This window comes from Nanorana parkeri, unplaced genomic scaffold (genome assembly GCF_000935625.1).
Source record: "Nanorana parkeri isolate BGI_ZX_2015 unplaced genomic scaffold, ASM93562v1 scaffold10, whole genome shotgun sequence".
Lineage (NCBI taxonomy): Eukaryota > Metazoa > Chordata > Amphibia > Anura > Dicroglossidae > Nanorana > Nanorana parkeri.
In genome coordinates, this window is record NW_017306278.1 from 3,810,723 (window position 1) to 3,826,056 (window position 15,334).

Genomic DNA, 15,334 nt, shown 5'->3' on the forward strand with positions numbered 1-15,334 from the left:
TTACCTGCATATCCCGTGCAGGTCCGGGTGTCCCCACTTGGATGCAGGCCTCCCATAAGGGAAGTAGAGGTAGTTGCATGCAATGACACACAGCACCCGTCCCTCCCAGGAGCAGGTCCAGGTCTGCAGCACACTGGAGGTTTAATGTCACTTTATGGTTTCTGTTCCAGCGCAGCTGTGGTCCCCTGTGACCCGTAACATTTGCCTCTTCCATTTTTAGCTCGGCCGCGGGATCTCTGCCATTGTAAGCTGAACAAAATCCTAACCTTTCCAGCCGGCTGCAGAGTCCTGTTACAGCGAGAGGTCTCGGAGCGAGAGCAGAGAGGGCCGTGAGTGGAGGAGGGAGGCCGAAAGAGGAGAGAGGCCGAAAGAGGCCGGTCATCTAAAGCCACAATGCGGGTCTACAGTGTACTGCTTATCCGCTGAATCCCCGCACACTGCGTCCCGGGTCACGTCATCATTGAAGGGGATGTAAACCCCGACAACAAACTTCTCTCATTTGGTCCTTTTTGATCTGTTGAAAGTAAAATTTAAAGAGGAACTCCGGGATTTTCTAAAAGTTAACCCTTGCAGTGGGGCTACCCCGGCACTACAAGGGTTGACTGCTCGTTTTGGCCTAGGGGGCACAAATAAAGAAAATATACTTCCTGATCCTCGATCCCGCCTCACTGCTAGACCTCTTCTCCCCGGGCTCTGGTGGTCTAAGCCCCACTGACATCATCACATCTATGCAAGGTCCATTCACAAGCATTAGACGTGAGGACGCTGAGGGACATACCACAGTCCCTCCTCCTTGGACGGGGAGAGAGGTGAGCACTGATCGAGGATCAGGTGAGCAGATCTACTTAATTCCATTCCCTAGACCAAAACAAGCAGTTAACCCTTACAGTACAGGGGTAGTCCCACTGCAGGGGTTAACTTTTAAAAATGCTGGAGATCCTACCAGGAATCTTGTGACATGATGACTTCCTGTGCAGCACTCTCATCAGTTAAAAACTGTTCCGAGCGCTCATTGTTGACTACAAAGCACCTCCCGCCTATGTTATGGAGAAAAAAGAAGAAAGGATTTCTGGGTAAGGGCAGCGTCAGCGTGCAGACCAGAGCTGCCAGTACCATGCTTGATGGAGAACACTGGCAGAGACAGTGCTGTACATGGGTCAGGGCTCTGGCTTTGTCGTTCCCTAAAGTGCAACTGAAGACAGTTTTGGATGGAGTAAAGAGGAACCCCGGTCAGGTTTTATTGCTGCCTGGGTCCCCGTTAGGGAGATTCGTCCCCCCCTTTTGCCTTGGTGACTATTAATAGTTAAAGTGAAAGGAAATTGTCACCGGATGGGGGGTCTGCCATTTCCAAATCACCCAGAAGTCCCCTTTCCTGTTGGAGGGGTTATCTGCATACAGCAGGGGGCATTGCTGGCATTCTCTATACTTAGTACTGCAGGGTGGTCATGGCTTTGACTACCAGAGCAGCGCCCCCTAGTGGGGGTCCAACAGATGTGGCTGCTTTATATAAATGAGGAACAACATCTACTCAGCTTCATGTACAACAGGGGTTGGCAAACTCCGGCCCTCCAGCTATGGTGAAACTACAAATCCCGTCATGCTTCTGCCTCTGGGAGTCATGCCTGTGGCTGTCCAGAGTGTTGCATTGATTCATGGGAATTGTAGTTGGAAGGCCAAGGTTGCCTACCACTGATGTAGAGCAATGAAAGCCAACCAGAAGATAGGGAATTGCAGCTACACGACGACCCGAACCTGCATATCCCGTGCAGGTCCGGGTGTCCCCACTTGGATGCAGGCCTCCCATAAGGGAAGTAGAGGTAGTTGCATGCAATGACACACAGCACCCGTCCCTCCCAGGAGCAGGTCCAGGTCTGCAGCACACTGGAGGTTTAATGTCACTTTATGGTTTCTGTTCCAGCGCAGCAGCAGGCCTCCCATAAGGGAAGTAGAGGTAGTTGCATGCAATGACACACAGCACCCGTCCCTCCCAGGAGCAGGTCCAGGTCTGCAGCACACTGGAGGTTTAATGTCACTTTATGGTTTCTGTTCCAGCGCAGCTGTGGTCCCCTGTGACCCGTAACATTTGCCTCTTCCATTTTTAGCTCGGCCGCGGGATCTCTGCCATTGTAAGCTGAACAAAATCCTAACCTTTCCAGCCGGCTGCAGAGTCCTGTTACAGCGAGAGGTCTCGGAGCGAGAGCAGAGAGGGCCGTGAGTGGAGGAGGGAGGCCGAAAGAGGAGAGAGGCCGAAAGAGGCCGGTCATCTAAAGCCACAATGCGGGTCTACAGTGTACTGCTTATCCGCTGAATCCCCGCACACTGCGTCCCGGGTCACGTCATCATTGAAGGGGATGTAAACCCCGACAACAAACTTCTCTCATTTGGTCCTTTTTGATCTGTTGAAAGTAAAATTTAAAGAGGAACTCCGGGATTTTCTAAAAGTTAACCCTTGCAGTGGGGCTACCCCGGCACTACAAGGGTTGACTGCTCGTTTTGGCCTAGGGGGCACAAATAAAGAAAATATACTTCCTGATCCTCGATCCCGCCTCACTGCTAGACCTCTTCTCCCCGGGCTCTGGTGGTCTAAGCCCCACTGACATCATCACATCTATGCAAGGTCCATTCACAAGCATTAGACGTGAGGACGCTGAGGGACATACCACAGTCCCTCCTCCTTGGACGGGGAGAGAGGTGAGCACTGATCGAGGATCAGGTGAGCAGATCTACTTAATTCCATTCCCTAGACCAAAACAAGCAGTTAACCCTTACAGTACAGGGGTAGTCCCACTGCAGGGGTTAACTTTTAAAAATGCTGGAGATCCTACCAGGAATCTTGTGACATGATGACTTCCTGTGCAGCACTCTCATCAGTTAAAAACTGTTCCGAGCGCTCATTGTTGACTACAAAGCACCTCCCGCCTATGTTATGGAGAAAAAAGAAGAAAGGATTTCTGGGTAAGGGCAGCGTCAGCGTGCAGACCAGAGCTGCCAGTACCATGCTTGATGGAGAACACTGGCAGAGACAGTGCTGTACATGGGTCAGGGCTCTGGCTTTGTCGTTCCCTAAAGTGCAACTGAAGACAGTTTTGGATGGAGTAAAGAGGAACCCCGGTCAGGTTTTATTGCTGCCTGGGTCCCCGTTAGGGAGATTCGTCCCCCCCTTTTGCCTTGGTGACTATTAATAGTTAAAGTGAAAGGAAATTGTCACCGGATGGGGGGTCTGCCATTTCCAAATCACCCAGAAGTCCCCTTTCCTGTTGGAGGGGTTATCTGCATACAGCAGGGGGCATTGCTGGCATTCTCTATACTTAGTACTGCAGGGTGGTCATGGCTTTGACTACCAGAGCAGCGCCCCCTAGTGGGGGTCCAACAGATGTGGCTGCTTTATATAAATGAGGAACAACATCTACTCAGCTTCATGTACAACAGGGGTTGGCAAACTCCGGCCCTCCAGCTATGGTGAAACTACAAATCCCGTCATGCTTCTGCCTCTGGGAGTCATGCCTGTGGCTGTCCAGAGTGTTGCATTGATTCATGGGAATTGTAGTTGGAAGGCCAAGGTTGCCTACCACTGATGTAGAGCAATGAAAGCCAACCAGAAGATCTTCATGGCGGTCAGGGCATGCTGGGAGCTGTAGTTTTACAACATCTGGATATCTGCTGCTTGCATAGGGAAGAGGATTTCTAACTGTTAGGGCACCAGATACTGAATGTCATGATAGTATGGGATAAAAGTGAACTGAGACTCAAACACAAAGAGGGCCCTCCACACTGTGACCAGGGGATACCTCAAGAGCTGAAAAGTTACATTTCCCTTCAACTTGATACATTTTACATTTCTTGTTGTGCCCAACCTATACCATAGAGAAGTTCATTGCTGGGGTTTACCTACACCTTCAGCTCCAAGCCACTCAGATTCTAACATGTGACGTGTAAAAGAACCCTTAGAATACATAGAACTCAAAAAAAAGCCTCTTGAGGCGCACATTTGTCTTGTCTTTGTCTCAATGTAAGTCTACCAGACCACATTCAAGGCAGAGATCTATGCAAAGGGAATGTGTTTCAAAACAAAACACCTGTGTGGGAAGCCTCATTTGGAAGCTGTCACACTGACTCCCTAGTTGAATACTCATTCTAAAGCTGGCCACAGACCTTACAACCATTGCAAGACTTTTGTCGTGCGAGGGTTGTAAGGTCATTAAAAAAACATACAATCTGCCCATCTTGGGACAGGCAGATCATACTTGCGATAATCGCAAGCCGCGCCCCCCTGAGGGGCGGGCTTCCGATGACCGCAATGCTGAATGGGCAGTGTGCGCTTGCGCACACCGGCCCGTCCGTCTTTTATCGTACGATCATGCTACAAACCAGCCGAAAATCGTACGATTCTCGGCGGGTTTTCAAACACGCTCGAAAGACAAAAGTCGTGCGACCGTACAGTAGAAACGGTTGCACGCCTTCCACACACCTTGCGATAATCGTACGATCGTGGGATTTCCCGGGATTATCGCAAGGTGTGTAGAAAGTGATTTCACTCACGGTGAAAAAAAAAATCTGGTTCGGGTTTAGGGCCCAGGAGCACCTCCGCCGGGTATAGATGATCACACAGGTTCCCTTTAGTGTGCGAGAGGCTCCGTGTACTGCTTACATGGCAAGTGGCGCCATCTAGTGGCTGCAATATTGCTGCTGCAGTTAATATGCAATTCCTAATTTGAAATGTCAGTTTAAACCAGCTATATGATGGGTGGGTGTCAGTCCCGAGGAGTGGGGTGTTCCTAGGCAGGCTGGATTTGCATGCAGACCACGCTAGATGCTGAGCCGCCATGATTCAAAAAACTAAAAACCAATTAAGGAAAGGGGCGGGGACAGGCACAGTCAAGTTGGGGAGGAAAAAACTAGATGATGCTGGACGTCCTCCATCCAGGAGATGAGGCGGGGCTCTGTCTGACTTGCTGCAGCTTCTAATGCACATTGTGAGAAGCTCCCAGTGTGCAGTGACATCAGAGAAGGAGGAGAGGAGCCGGTACAACTGTGCAAGACTGAAGGGAAGAACGGAGGTCAGATAGAAGACTGGAGGGAAGAACGGAGGTCAGATAGAAGACTGGAGGGAAGGACGGAGGTCAGATAGAAGACTGAAGGGAAGGACGGAGGTCAGATAGAAGACTGAAGGGGAGGACGGAGGTCAGATAGCAGACTGAAGGAGGGGCTAGAGGTCAGATTTACATATTTCAGCAATCTATATTTTGCCCAAACTAAAATGATCTCAGGTAGGAAAACTGCAATGACAAAGACATAACTCACCAGAGCTGGTGACCTGGGGGTGTGCAGGGGGCTGGGGAAACATCCCAGGGCCAGAATTTGGTGGGTACTGTCCTCCAGCGGGGTAGTAGCCAGGATATCCACTGCAAGCACAGAATGGAAAGATTTGGGGTAAGTTGGTTTATTAAAACAAAATCTGCTTATAAACTGTATGTAATCATCTTCTCTATTTTGTTGGAAAGTAGTGACCCAGGGCCAGACTTCCAATGGGACATTAGTTCCCCCCCTGTCCATACAGTACCGACTGGGCCCCATCTACACCTGTCCATACAGTACTGACTGGGCCTCACCTACACCTGTCCATACAGTACTGACTGGGCCCCACCTACACCTGTCCATACAGTACTGACTGGGCCCCACCTGCCCATACAGTACTGACTGGGCCCCACCTACACCTGTCCATATAGTACTGACAGGGCCCCACCTACACCTGTCCATACAGTACCGACAGGGCCCCACCTGTCCATACAGTAAACTAGGCTCCACCCACACCTGTCCATACAGTACTGACTGGGCCCCACCTACACCTGTCCATACAGTACTGACAGGGCCACACCAGGTGGGTGCAGTTTAGTACGATGAGCACACCATGACTGTACCTGGGGTTAGACGGGTGACCTGCTGCAGGATAGGGGGGCATGGAGCCAGGTATGTACGAGGCTGGAAAATAAATAAATAATTATTTTTTAAAACAACATTACAAAATATAAACTGAAGGCGGCAAGTAAATCAATCCAAAAAAAGGCAGAGCCCATACATGAAATACAATATACATACAAGAGCCCATAAGGTTTTCCTCACGGACCTTATTTTAGATGCAGTGACATCATCATCTGGTATCTGTTCTTTTCTATGCAATGCCGGCAGATCCTGGCTGGTGGGAGGGGCTGGCAGGGTGCTGTACATGGCTTCCTGAAATCACAGCCTCAGTACTGCTCAAGTGCCCTCAGCCCTGATGCAAGCAGTGGGCTGGTTCTTAGAGGATTTATCCAATGATCAATATTCAATGCAATGCGTTTTGAGGGTTCTAAGGTTGCCCCTCCATCATGGCTGGGTACAGTTGAACAAAGTGTGCACAGGACTGATAAAATTGGAGGGATACGGCAGTCATAATAAATGACCCCCCAGGATCCATCCAATTTTATCAGTCCAGTAGACACTTTGTTAAACAGTACCCAGCCCTGATGTAGGGGGACCCTGAACCCCGGAAACGTGGTGGCTTTTTATGACATAAGTGTGTGAATAACATTGAATCTGGACTTTATATATATTCTAATTTTGGCACTTTCCTTCTTACACACCCAGAAAAAAAAAGGAGGAGGTACTATCCTTCCCTCCTCTACTAAAAAAATAATGTATTGCTGTGCCCCAGTTACAGATTTTCCCTCACTTCCTGTGTGATGAAATCATTGTCCCCAGGACAGGAAGTGACGGAAAAGCTCTCTAACAAAGCCCCGGATAGCAATAAAACCCCCACAGGGGTTCTAATCCTTCCCCACGCTATACAAAACAAGTGGTCATACACCTAAAAACACATTAGGAAACAGAAGGCGTGAAATGGGTAACTCACTGTTGGGGGGCCCCTGTGCTGGATACATAAATGGAGCTGGTGCCGATGATCGGGAGAACACCGGAGGCTCCTCGCCGAACACAACGATCAGGATCTGGATTAGGCCGAGCAGGTCTGACGGAGGCTGCGGAGAGGAGGGAGGCAGTGAGGACACAACACTGTGCACGGCTCTATACTATTCTCACACACCTTCCCTGATCACGCCAGCACATTCCCATTCAGCTGGGTGGCTCACAGTCACATGGCTTGCTGGGTTCCAGCCAAGTGACCAGAGGACCAAACTACTCTATACACACTCGCCTGTATAAACACACCTAAAACACACTCACCTGTATTTAATCATTTCTATACGTCCGCGCGGTTACAAATACCCCATCGGAATCTGCGCTCGCCGGAAACCTCAGACCGCCATTCCTGAAGGTGGTATTACAGCCGCCCGATCATCGCTTCTTCGAGTAATCACCAGCAGTGACAGCGACTGTCCTGTGCCGTTGTTCCTCCTCCTAACTCCGATCACTCCCGAGCTCCACACCTTGCGCTCACCAGGGACAAGCTTCTGATGAGGTCAATCGATGAAACGCGTCAGCCATGCTGTTTGCAATTGTTTCCACTTTGTGTTAAATAGTGATGTGCGTGGGCTGAACCGAGTGCGCTCAAGCCGACTCAAAACTGTATAGTAGTTAGATGAAGTCACCAGCACACCGAATCCATAATGACAGCAGAGTGTTCATTTATTGGCGTATGCCGTCTCTCACTGTGCAAGCGCTTTCGGGGCCATGCAGAGTCACCCCCTTCATCAGGCTCAGAGACACGTTGCGGCGCCATCCGCAGTCATTTCTAGCACCCGCCTGTGTATCCACATGGGAATCCCGGTAAGGAGCGCAGCAAGGATTTTCTTTCTTGTTCAAATCTATTAGTGACACATCCCTCGCACGCTGATCAGTTGCGGCCAGGGCATTCCCCGCACTACACAAAACAAAGGGGCTGGGATTCCCCTGACCGCAGCTGATTGGGTCGTGGACAGTTTTGCAAGGGCTTGGACGAACTTACACTGCGCCAAGCCACGCACATGTTTTAAAATTTCCTTGTCAACGCCTCCCATGCTCACCTCCAGGACTTCACTAGAGTCTCCACCATTCTATGGAACTCTTTACCCCAACCTGTCCGTCTCTCTCCTACTCTGACTCCCTTTAGGCGTTCCCGTAAGACTCATCTCTTCAGGGAAGCCTCTCCCACCTCAACCTAACCACTGAAATATCAATTTCTCAAACAATTCATCCCCACACAGCTCCCTCCTCATGTAGCACTGGCCCCTCCCTTTTAGATTGTAAGCTCTCAGGGGACGGGCCCTCGTTCTCCATCTTGTCTTGTGATTGTAATGTCTTCCTTATATTGTAAAGCGCTGCGCAAACTGTTGGCGCTCTATAAATCCTGTATTATAATAAATAAACTGGAGTTGCCCTTTGCTGGTTTGATTTCTGTTTAAGGCCTCGAGCATGCAAGCCCATGAGGCCGTATAGCCAAAATTGTGGGCGAATTTCCACCACCGGGATACACAGCAGGCGCACAGAGCTCCACTTAGAAATGAATGGCTGTAGGTAGATGTATGTGGGCTAATGCCACTGCTTGCATAAACCTGGGCATGCGTACGGACGTACAACCCTGGATGTAGACAGTCGGCTTCCAGGGGCGTATGCCTTTAGACATCCTCGGGTTTATACATGTGGAGGTGTAAACCGACGTAGAGCCCAAACATTATTATGGGTGGCTGTCCGTGGCAGAGTGTACTCTGGGTGCGGAAATATGCCCGCAGTTCACATTATAGGGCCTCAGTGTTCATGAGGCCTCAAACTCCATGCCTGTGTATCAAGTTCCTGCTCACTATACTGGAGGAGAGGTTACATAGGAGGCGAGGTTGAATAAAGAAGCGGGTCCATCCGGTTCCCCCCATATTGTGGAACGTCCCAGGAGAATGGAAGCTGCAATCCCATCTATCTGTGCTGGTGTGGAGCTCAGAGGTGAACAAAGAGCGAGGATGAGGAAGATCAGCACGGGACAGTTGGTGCTTACCTGGAGACCTGATGTTCAGTAGTGATGGGCTCGGGCGTGTTCGCAGCTCCACGTGCCGAGCCCGCCAGGCAGCTGACAGCGCCAATCACAGGCACTGAGACATGTTCCTGGTCCGCAGCTGCAGAGATCGGGAAAATGTCTCAGTGCCTGTGATTGCCGCTGCCAGCTTCCTGGTGGGCTCGGCACGTGGAGCTGCGAACGCGCCCGAGCCCATCGCTAATGTTCAGGGGGCTGTACAAGGGTTTATGAACCTTGAGGCTAGTTCATACCAGAACTGCGCGCGCCTGCGCAGCTGCAATGGGTTTTGCCACCATTGCCGTTTTTAAAATGGGATTTCAGGTGTGTGTGTATGTGTTCCGTTGCGATCCGATGCAGCTAAAATAGGGCAAGCCGTATTTTTTTTTCTGACTGCATTGGAACGGACTGCACTGGTTTGAACAGAGCACCAGAAATCACATTGGAAAGCATTGTGACGTGATTTGGAAGCAGCTGCCAAACTGAACTTACTGCCTCTGGTCCTCAGAAATGCTGGTCTGATGTGTATGGTGAGCACTGAATCTGATGGGTATAGGTGTGTTCATGAAAGCGCAGCTGTAGGAACACTATCGCTGTTCTCCAGTAACCCAGCAGCGGGTGGATGAGCGGACGCTGGACATCCATATAAAAGGAGTGCGGTGTGTTGATATCTGTGAACTGACCCCAGTGACAGCCCTCCAGTACTTACATGCTTCCACTCATGCAGATATGGGAGGTAGATCTTGCCGTTGGCATCCACATGCTTCCCCGTTTTAATAGTCATCGTACTGGTGGGTTTGACGAAGCAGATGGGAGGGTTGTAGGGGTAGGTGTCCAGCAGCCACAGGCATATTGGAATATTGTATGTATTACCTGCAGGGGGGGGAACAACAACACGGTTACAAATGTTTCCTGGGAAGGAATTGCTCCTCGCTCAGACTGTCAGCCAAGGTTAGTAAATAAAGAGCCGTCCCTACATTCTAATAATGAAGATGTGTAAATATAACATAGAAACAATTTCCACCTAAATAGCCCGATCTTTTAAACCAGACGCTTAGAGTAATTTGTTGTCTGTGCCAACTACCGCCATTAAAGGGGATATAATGCAAAAACTTTATGCGTTTTGGATAGAGTAAGGGAGAGTTAAAACCCCCCGTCAACTTCCATTCCAATCACCACAACAGGCAGTGATAGGAAATCCCTCCAAAGGGAGAGAAATCCCTGATGTTCAGCAGAACTAGTGTCCCCATTGGAAGATTTCCCATCTATTCCTGTTCTGGTGACAACCCAAAATGTTCTTTCACTTTCAGTGATAACGGTCACCAGGACAAATAGAAAGAGTGAATCTCCCTAAGGGTACCCACACACCTTACGATTATCGTACAATAATCGCGGGAAATCCCGCGATCGTACGATGATCGTAAGGTGTGTGGAAGCCGTGCGACCTCTACTACTGTAAGGTCGCACGACTTGAAACTTACGGACATGTTTGAAAACCCGCCAAGCATCGTACGATGTTCGGCGGGTTTGTGGCATGTTCGTACGATAAAAGCCGTACGGGCCGGTGTGCGCAAGCGCACACTGCCCGTTTGGCATTGCGGTCATCGGAAGCCTGCCCCTCAGGGGGCATGGCTTGCGATCATCACAAGTACGATCTGCCTATGCAACATAGGCAGATCGTACGTTTTTTTAAGTACCTTACAACCATCGCAAGACAAAAGTCTTGCGATGGTTGTAAGGTGTGTGCCCAGCCTAACAGGGACACAGACAGCAATACGAACGCTCTAATCCCTCCCCACTCCTTTCGAAAATTTGGGCTTCAGTTGCACTTTAACAGACGACTGGTAAGAAGAGCGGGGCGCCTAGTTTCTTTAGAGTAAGAGAAATCGTTCGGTAGTCCTCTGCAGTATATGCACATTTCCCCATTTTGCATCTCTTTAGAATGCTGCAAGCATATAAAAAAATAATAATAATTGCTCTGCCAGAAATCCAGAGATCTCCTAACTTTCAGTAGTGAGCTGACAACACACTGGATCTGCTACACTAAACACCAAAGCAGTGTTGTCAGCCCTGCCCAGTTCTCCCATGCTGGACTACAGAAGCCACCCCCTATTTGTTACAGAGATAAGGAGAGGGGGGGGGGGTTTCTCTGTGCAGGGAGATCTATAGAGACGACATGTGACAGCTGAGTGCTGACATCGGCTCTAACTATGGGGCTGAGTACATTTCCCTCTCCTCATAATTCTCCTTTAAATAAACTGGCGGCACGCCTTGATGCACCTCCGGTAACGCGGTGCACTGTACGGCAGGTGTGTTGGTAAACGACTGTACAAGAGCATTGGGCTGCCATTGCTGTCGTGCACAAGTTGCATCGCTGTGACAGGGTCCCGCATGTACAATTTTTCTTTGGGCAGCCGCCATTCTTGAGGTGTGGTACGGCTCTATACAATACAAGCAGCTCAAATAAACCACACTGCGAGTAAGAGAACACCCACCTTTGTATGCCACAGGGATCGTCCCAGCGAGACTCAGCAGTTCCCTGGAGGTGCCATCGTTGAACACTGCAAGAGAAAGAAGAATTTCAGACACGATTTACTCTGGACTGACGGATTACTAGAAGCGTATGACCAGCCTAACTGAATTTAAACATGCTTCGGGGGAACAACACAGGTCTACCCTCAGACATAAATGTTGTGATATAATGCAATATATATATATAAACAAAGCGGAGTATTGTAGTATGCGATGATATAGGTATATACATATACATTTATTTCCCTCCAGAGGAGTTGCATTCATTTTTCCCCATGATCTTGTAGTGGTGATGGGAGAGTCGGAGCACTGTGTAAAGTCTTCTCCAGCACATCCCAAAGATTCTCAATGGGGATAAGTTCTGGACTCTGTGGTGGCCAATCCATGTGTGACAATGATGTCTCACGCTCCCTGAACCACTCTTTCCCAATGTGAGCCCGATGAATCCTGGCGTTGTCATCGTGGAATATGCCCAATGCGCCATCAGGGGAGAAACAATCCATTGATGGAAAAACCTGGTCATTCAGTAGACAACTGACCTCATTTTTTGGGAACATAACACTGCTGAACCTAGACCTGACCAACTGAAGCAACCCCAGATCATAACACTGCCCGAAATCCAGGTGGTGACTTATTTTTTGGCCAGGCAGTGTGTGTGTGTAATATACTGTATGTTTTAGTGATGCCCCGATACCATTCTCAGTGCTGATACTGACCATTGGCACTAGTAATGCTTTGATACCAAAAACCGATAACCGGCACTTTAATTATTAAAATTGAAGTGGCTGCCTTAGGTCTCGCACTTGATGGGGACCTTGCGGCAGCCTATTTTGGAACCTCGCATCACCACTTCTGCCGGCCCGCCCATCTCCCCCTCCCGAGACCCTCCGCCCATCTTCCCCCTCCCGAGACCCTCCGCCCATCTTCCCCCTCCCGAGACACTCCGCCCATCTTCCCCCTCCCGAGACCCTTCGCCAATCTCCCCCTCCCGAGACCCGCCACCCAAGACATCAGGCCAGCACAGCACAGAGTATGTAACAATACATGTACTATTATTCTGCATTGCTGGGGTGTGTAGCCCTCTATAGCTGATGGTATTCTGCATTGCTGTATAATGTATTGCTGGGATTTGTAATCGTCTATAGCTAATGGTATTATTCTGCATTGCTGTACAATGTATTGCTGATATTTGTAGTACTCTATAGCTAATGGTATTATTCTGCATTGGTGTACAATGTATTGCTGATATTTGTAGTCCCTCTACAGCTTGGAGTCAGTAGCAGAACTACCAGGGTTGCCGCGGTTGCAGCTGGGACCTGGCCCTGGCGCTCCACCACTGTCCTAAAATACATTAGTCTGTATTGTTTTAGAAAAACTGTCACATGACACTAAAATAATAATAATTAGGTATCGGTAATTAGTATCGGCGAGTACTTGAGGAAAAGTATCTGTACTCTGTCTGCAAAAACAGTAATATATACGCACACATATTACACACACACACTGAATGGAACACTTGGTCTTCATCTGCCATCAGCCTGTTTTTAGTCTTTTCTTCTTATGCACCCAATGTATAGATGGAGACACGTCACATGACTGAAAGCCCCTCACACTGCACAGATCCCGGGAAAGGGCATGAAGACAACAATCACCCCAGTGTGTTCCGGGGCCATTAGAGTACTGTACACACAATTAGGTGAATGATGAGTCACAGGGAAGCCGTGTGTCACCGCGTATGCTAATGACCCTGATCAGTGAATAGGATACAGTGACTGAACTGTTCTCAGACAGAACAGGTTTTCCCAGAATCCTCCTCCTCCTCCTCCGTAGGATCACATGACAGCGCTGGGTCAGGGTGCAGACATCTGCTACTATGGCAGGGGAGATCACCTTACAGAGTGAAGTCATTTTATACACGGCTCCCATGGGATTTCCTTTGTTGTGAGTCTCCGGTTTAATAAAGTGAAATGTCTGGTCGGGTGACACAAAGGAAAGGAACCTCATTGTGTGCTGAACACATCCAAAGTCTTAAAGGGACCTGCTGTTGTATGTCATTGTAGCCATGCTTAAAGGGGGACTCTGATCAAAGACTAAAAATACATCTGTATTTCTAGATTGAATCTCCATAAGTTTTATCCCGCTCCTAATAACCAGATCCATCTAGATCAGGGGCAGCCGAACTGCGGCCCTCCAGCTGTGGGGGGGAACTACAAATCCCATGAGGCAATGCAAGAGTCTCACAGCCACAGACATGACTCCTGGAGAGAGATGCATCATGGGATTTGTAGTTTCACCACAGCTGGAGGGCCGGTGTTTGGCTACCCCAGATCTAGAAGGTTGTAAACTTACTTATTGGAGATGCCCATAAGATGTACCTCCTCCATGCACTGACACCATTTCACTCAGCTCTGTGAATATGCATTTCCTTGTGTCTGAACTACAACTCAACATCTGAACAATGTAACATTATCATTGCTTGTGTCTGTGAAGGTTCTCATTCCTCCTTTCATGGTATATCTGTTAAAAAAAACAAGGCAACTGGACTTGCTGTATTTTTCTTGAAGACGTTTCGCTGGTCATCCGACCAGCCTTCTCAATTCAGAATGACTTGTACGAAAATTATCTGGGAATAAATATGGTGAATGTTGCTCCAATCCACGTACCTGTAATTTGTTAATCATAACCAGCGAGGGGTCAGAGACCTCATGGAAGTTGATTGTATTTACATGATTGGAGCTAGCGGGTGTTAGTAACCCGCCCAGAGCTTTAACCCCTCTCCCTGGGGGTCTTAATAACACCTGATAGCTCCAATCATGTAAATACAATCAATACCTTACCTCCACAAGGCCTCTGACCCCATGCTGGTTATGATTAACAGGTTATGTGGATTGAAGCAATAATCACCATATTTATTCCCAGATAATTTTCGTACAAGTCATTCTGAATTGAGAAAGCTGGTTGGATGACCAGCGAAACGTCTCCAAGAAAAATACTGCAAGTCCAGTTGCCTTGATTTATTTTTTTCAGATATTATCATTGCTTGCTGGAAGCAATGCATGATGGGATATGTAGTCTTGAGAAATTGAGATTGCATCACATCAAGCAGCGGGGAAAGAGACGCAAAGCACGCTGGGAATCCAGGAATTGTTTCTTGTTTCTAGACTGGCTGGGATAACAGGAGGGGAGATGCTGGGACAACAGGAGGGGAGATGATGGGAGTTGGTTTGAGGTCTCTGTAGAGTCCGGTGACATTGAGGATTTCTCGCACTGTCAGGTCTCTGTATTTGTACTGCAGACAAAGAAAAACAACAATGAGAATCTAAAAACCAGAAAACACATAAAATTCCTAAATGGATCGTTCAGATTAAGGAGATAAAACCGAACCGCACATCGGACTTCTGCCGGGTTCTTATACAGCATCATACAAGGGGGGGGGGGAGGATAGAGACAGCAGAGGAAGAACAGGAAATAAGGGGAGTCAGAGTGACAAACAGGACAGGAGACGAGGGACAGCAAGAGCAGGACAGAGACATGGAAGGGGCAGAGAGAGTGAAGGAGGAAAGGACAGGAAGGGAAAGGGAAGGAAGAGAAGGAAGGGAGCGAAAGAAGGAAACCAGGAAATGAGGCGGACCCTATCTTATGTCCTGCAGCTTCTAATGCGCATTGTGAGAAGCTCCCAGTGTACAGTGATATCAGAGGAAGCCATTTCAGTCCAGGAGAGGACTGAAGGGGAGGGCAGAGGTCAGATAGAAGACTGAAGGGAAGGACAGAGGTCAGATAGAAGACTGAAGGGAAGGACGGAGGTCAGATAGAAGACTGAAGGGAAGG

The 15,334-nt window shown here is 48.9% G+C and overlaps 1 protein-coding gene across 1 annotated transcript in view; it reads right to left on the reverse strand.

The window, feature by feature from the left end:
* Window positions 1–15,334, reverse strand: part of TSG101 (tumor susceptibility 101) — a 21,331-nt gene that overhangs the window by 3,688 nt on the left and 2,309 nt on the right. The window contains exons 2-7 of the mRNA XM_018555300.1: window positions 14,726–14,795; window positions 11,470–11,550; window positions 9,684–9,847; window positions 6,890–7,013; window positions 5,919–5,979; window positions 5,302–5,402 (exon numbers count right to left, since the gene is read on the reverse strand). Coding sequence (XP_018410802.1) covers window positions 5,302–5,402; window positions 5,919–5,979; window positions 6,890–7,013; window positions 9,684–9,847; window positions 11,470–11,550; window positions 14,726–14,795 — 601 coding nt within the window. The remainder of the gene's footprint in view (window positions 1–5,301; window positions 5,403–5,918; window positions 5,980–6,889; window positions 7,014–9,683; window positions 9,848–11,469; window positions 11,551–14,725; window positions 14,796–15,334) is intronic.